General features: G+C 47.3%; 1 protein-coding gene across 1 annotated transcript; it reads right to left on the reverse strand.

Annotated features, from left to right (window-relative positions):
- Nucleotides 1–606: 606 nt before the first annotated feature.
- Nucleotides 607–5,121, reverse strand: LOC147896338 (uncharacterized). Its single transcript, XM_087382271.1, has 3 exons — nt 4,037–5,121; nt 1,862–2,544; nt 607–1,628 (listed from the first exon to the last, which is right to left on the reverse strand). The coding sequence occupies exons 1-3, from the start codon at nt 5,119–5,121 to the stop codon at nt 607–609; spliced, it is 2,790 nt and encodes a 929-aa protein (XP_087238397.1).
- Between the last annotated feature and the right edge of the window lie 235 nt (nt 5,122–5,356).

A 5,356-nucleotide genomic window follows, 5' to 3' on the forward strand; every position in this document is an offset into this window, starting at 1 on the left:
GAGGAATGCATAAGTTATGGATTAAGAACTTACCCGTGTGCAATATATTGCTTGAACATCACAAAAAATGGCCACATGATCATGCTTTGTCCCACAAATAAAAATGTAAATAAGAGATCCAATTAATATATGACGCTGAATTTTTATATATCTTTGTTGACTAGCCTACAAGTACTTTACCATGAGGAAGTCATAAGCGATCGGAAGCAATGAACATGCGATTCAAAGAAACGTTTATTTTATTATTCTCATAATATAATAATTAATGATTTTAATTTAGAGAATTCCTTATTAAAGCGTTTCTTAGCTTGGTAATGAACATACAACCTCGTAACTTTTAGAAAGAAAAAATTGTCACACACTTAGGATAAGATCTTTATCTTGAAAGAATGCTTAAACTTGCAAAGTTTGAGAGGCCGTAGTTGCTGGCCCGTTTACAATTGGAGTTAGAAAGACTCGAAAAGAGCAGGGAATGAAATAATAACGATATTCAAAGGTTTGATAAAGGGTGGCATTTTTTCCCAAGAGGAGGGATGGCTTGATGGACTTTATAGTAACGTTAGGGGTATGTCAGCAATGAAATTTTTGTCCAAAGAGGACATACTCCTAACGGAATGTGGTGCATTCCGAGGGGCTGCCAGTGATCTGGTGAACAGCGACAATTTCTCGTTCCTGGCATTCCAGCACGTCCTGCCTTAGCTTAGCACCAGAAGCCTTGAGGGCCTTGAGGCTCGCTGCCTGATTGAAGAGATTTAAGACAGGCAGTCGGCTCGCTGGCGGCAGTTTCTGCTGTGGTAGCAGCGTTGTGAAGTCTTGCTCCAGCAATGGAACTTCGAAATCCTCCTTGCGATGCTTCACCACATTATTCGAGGCATTTATGTGAGCCCCCGGTTCCATGTGATTCGTAGAAAAGCTGGCCTGGTCTGGGAAATTAGGATATAGAGCTACGTACCCCCGCAGATACATCATGTCGATCAGGAACTTCTTCCAGGACGCCTGCCATCCGTTCGTTCTCGACCTGGGTATCTGCACAGGATTTTGCTTTGCATCCTCCGTGAATCGCATGTTCATGTACTTGTAGAACTCTCTCCAGTGCTTGGGAAAGAAGAGCGATCCCCAGCTGCAGGGAAGCTGATGCAGGTAAGGCATGTTGGGATGAATTCCTTTGAAGTAATCCGTAGCATTCCAGTGTGGCCTCTCCTTCACCACCTCCACCAGTCTGGGCGTGTAGAGGGCTATGGCGCTCAGCTCTGGCAAGGAGACCATTGGATCGTAGTAGTATGCTAGTAAAGCATACTTGAGCCACATGTAATAGAAGGGAGAGACCTCTATGTCATCCTCCAGCAGCAAGCCGAAGTCGTCGTCAGAAGCTGGATACCAGCTCTCACTGACAGCTCGGATTAAGCCTCCTTGGATGATGCGGCGGCGTACAAGCTTTTGGCCGTGCGGCCAGTAGAAATTGTTCACCACGAGGAGGGTTTCGTCGTCTACTTTGCTGTCCATGTTGAAGGAAATGGAGATCTGGTCGCCTACATAGAAGGCATTCGAGAGAGAGTTCAGAAGTCTCTGGAGCGAATTGGCCCTGTTCTGAGTGATGATGTTCACGGATATCCTCATCTTGCTCCATTCTGCAAGCAAGCAGTTTGCCCAATTGGGATTAGATCGAGCAATTGGTGAATAGCGTCTATCATCAGATGCTACAAAATCGGATCTGGTTCAAAACGGTCGGTGGCATCGTGTCAATTAATGGCAATGTTTTGATTACATCTTACGGAACTTTGATTCATGGGAATATTGCAAAGACGGAATGAAAACATATAACGCGACGCGGCATCGTGAGTTTGGAGTTGCGAAATCTTACTCTGCAGTGCTCCCAGACGCACGTTCGCCATCCAGAGAGAGTGAGGGATGGCATTGCGAGGGAGCAGGACCAGCGAGGAGTTCCTGCCGTCGCGGGAGGTGGCGAGCGAGAGAGCGTCGAGGACAGGGCGGGGAGAATCGCCAACCGCAATGATGAGGGCGGGGGAGTGGATGCGGATGAGGCCCTTGAGGCCACTGTAGAGTTCTTGCAAGAGGGAGATATCGGAAGAAGCAGGAGAGGCGGACGATCGATGGATGGAACCAACTTCGAGGTCGAAGATCTTGAAGCGGCGTTCATGGCAGGAGGAAAGGGGCCAACCGAGGGAGGAGGCAGCGTCATGGCAAGGGCAGAGGGAGCCACCAGGGACGACGAGGAAGGCTTTACGTTGAGGGGTGGAGCGGAAGCGACTGAGGAGGGGGGAGAGGGAGGAGACATCAGAGAGGGAGTGAGCGTAGAAGAGAGCGTCGATTTGCTGGGGAAACATGGAAGCCCATTGAGTGACATAGCCACGGGAGAAGGTGCGCCACCATTGATCGTCTCGCACCTGCACTACATCCTTGAAGATGACGGTGGTCTCAGAGATCTGTGCTAGCCTGTGCTCGCTGTCTCCCCACGTCTCCTTGTCGTTTGCATCAATGGGTATCACGAACGAACCTGCATCCCTGTATTTCTGTAGCTGATAGCTGCAACCATCAAACAACCACACACACTTCATTCGCCGTCATTCCCACTTCTACACCACCCGGCTATAGTGTCTCAGATCATCACTCTCTTATACCATCTACCATCTCTCCACATCTCGTTGCTTCTCCAATCTCTCAATAAGCTCTACCGTCTCTCACACCATTCTCCTCTTTAGCTTCGCTCTCAAGTCGCTCCCAAAATTCTCATCTCTCACAACGCAAAAATCTAGGTGTCCTCACTTGAGCTCACATTTTTACCTTCAAGACAATTGTAGCAAGTATTTTGAATGAATGTGTTTTTCAGAAATTCGTTTAACGAAATTCTCAATTTGGCTTTATACAGCGTAATTCAAGTGAAATTCACGTCACGAGCGATAGATCTTGCAATGTCCAACGCCAGCCTGTCCCGAGACCATAAATTTCTAGCAATTTTTGCAATGGGCAAAATTGGAGATTTGCGGCCTTTAAAATTGTAGGAAAGATTTGAGTGTAATTCGAGAGTGACTTTGCAAATTGGAGGTTGATTTGAGAGACGGTATCAATTAGACTCGAGTCAAGTTCTCACAATTAGACTCAAGTCAAGTTCTCTCTAGATCCTTCAAGGCCTCTAATTTGGAGCCTTCGCAGGAGTGACATTTTTACCTTCAGGATAGACTAAGGTAAAGTGTTACCTTTCAAAAGAAGGTGTTTTTCTTTGACGAATTTAGCGTAGGTGTCCTTCAAGTGAAATTTAGGGTCACCCCTAAAGTTGAGGCATTGACCTTCACTTTTATAATTTGCAACTCATAACAACCAAGCTAACGTCTCCCATGACCATATCGGTCCTACAAAATTTTGTAATTTTTTGCAATTTACACGAGCCTTGACGTCTCTCAAACACCTCAAATCACTCGTCGGATTTGGGGCGTTGCAAATTGTAGGAGTATAATTCGAGAGTGACTTTGCAAATTGGAGGTTGATTTGAGCTTGCCGAGAGTTTTCTGAGAGCTAGAGAGTTTAAAAAGGAAAAAAATGAGTAATTTGAGAGACTGTAGTACGAGGCGAAGCACGTAACGCTAACGTCCACCAGCGCACGTTACCACCTCGTATACACTATTTGTCTACCTCTAATTTCAGCCTCAGCCAGGACGCTTGTTCATCCATCCAAAATTATTGTTTTCTCTGAGCAATTCTTCGAACTCTCAGACCTCAGATCCAAAACTCACATGCAGACTCCAGAGCACGCAAGCAGAACTTTTCCTCAGACGTAGATTCACAATCAGCCATGTTTGTTTTCCATGGTGTCTTCTAAAAAATCCCACGTAGGCTAATTTTGCAGGGGACTCAGCAGACAGATCTCTGTCGCTCACGACTTCCAAACTATCTTGCACAAAACATCTAACTGAGGCTCACTTCCCTAACGATCGACGCCACCTTGAGCACCAATGCACGAGAATTTTTTGCATAAGAACAAACAAACATTCTTGCACAAGAATGTAGTGTCGCGGTATACCTTAGGTGAAGATCCTCGCCTGTCGCAAACGTGAACGGTGTTTCTATGAAGATCGTCTTCACCAGCTCTGCGGACAGAAACCAGGAACTCGACAGGAAGTCCACCTGCACGATTCTGTCGACAATGATGTCGTAGGCAGGATCCGGCAGATACAGGCCCGCTTCCTTGGAGCCGAATTTCCTGTAGCTCGGGAAACTGTAATCCTTCTGCCGGAACGGCAGAATTCGGCCTATGCTGCCAAATACAGCGTTCCCGTACTTCTGCGTACCAGCGATGTGAGAGAGAATTTGAAGCATTTTCCTCCCCGGTATCATGTCATCGTCCAGGATATAGACGTAGTCAGCTCCTTCCGCCTGCAGAGCGATCTGGAATCTCCCGTAGTATTTGAAGTCGTACGTGGAGCTGATGAAACTAATGCGCGAATGGTTGTAGCCCGCAACAATCTGTCGAAAGGAGTCCTCGTTCGGACTGCCGAACGCAAGAACCCAGACGTTGTGGAACGGCACGGTCTGCTTCAGCAATGCATCCAGTTGAGAGCACAGCGTCTTTCGTTTAAAATGGTTGAGGATGACAGTTATCTTGGGCTGGCGCTCTGTGCCAGACCAGGTAGAGGGAAGAGCCATGAGTTCAGCCAGAGTTTCACAACCGCGCGACTGTTGTTGGAATTGCATGATGTCGTTGAACAGCTCTCTCTTCACGCTTAGCATTCTTGTGTTGTTCGACTTCTTTTGTTCGAACTGTATCTGCTCAAATTCACAGACCAGCTGCGGTGCAGAACCAGGAACCGATGTGTCTCTTGACAACTCGATGAGTTGCCTACGGTAAGTTGGATTGTAAGCCATGAAACCCTTCCAATGCTGTGCAATGTGGGACGCCCATGATCGATCGGTGTCTGTCATCACGTCGACAGTTGGGCTCATGAAATAGAGGAGGAATGTTGCATACACAGCGAACCCAAATTGAAGGCACGTAAGGCTAGCGACAACGCGGAAGTTCCTGTTGCTAATTTTCCGGTTTTTCCCAACCAGTTCAGTGACCATGTTGTCCACATATTCCCCATTCTTGTTTGCTGCCGCTACACCCATCCCACCTCCGTACCTTGGCCCTCACAGATCTTCGTGACAAAGAAGACGCTCCTTAGTGAAACAGGGCTGGATCAGTCAATCGGCCGGAACAACACGTCTGCAGAGCTAGCTTCAAATGAAACTTCGAGCAGCTTAAGCATAGCTCTCTCGTGCTCGTGCCAGGAAGGGCAGAGCTCCTAGGTGAGGTTCTTGCGTGAGCCGAATTATTCCTGCCTGCGAATTTCGCAGCAGGGCA

This window comes from Dipteris shenzhenensis, chromosome 12, assembly GCF_047967505.1.
Source record: "Dipteris shenzhenensis isolate YYH24624 ecotype China chromosome 12, Dip_SZ_1.0, whole genome shotgun sequence".
In the NCBI taxonomy this organism is placed as follows: domain Eukaryota; kingdom Viridiplantae; phylum Streptophyta; class Polypodiopsida; order Gleicheniales; family Dipteridaceae; genus Dipteris; species Dipteris shenzhenensis.

Excerpts from the sequence above, each read along its gene's own strand:
- LOC147896338 (XM_087382271.1), bottom strand. The coding sequence starts at position 5,121 with ATGGGTGTAGCGGCAGCAAACAAGAATGGGGAATATGTGGACAACATG. Across the intron at positions 2,545-4,036 it reads GGCGAGGATCTTCACCTAAG|CTATCAGCTACAGAAATACA; the intron begins GTATACCGCGAC and ends TGATGGTTGCAG. Across the intron at positions 1,629-1,861 it reads GCGTCTGGGAGCACTGCAGA|AATGGAGCAAGATGAGGATA; the intron begins GTAAGATTTCGC and ends GCTTGCTTGCAG.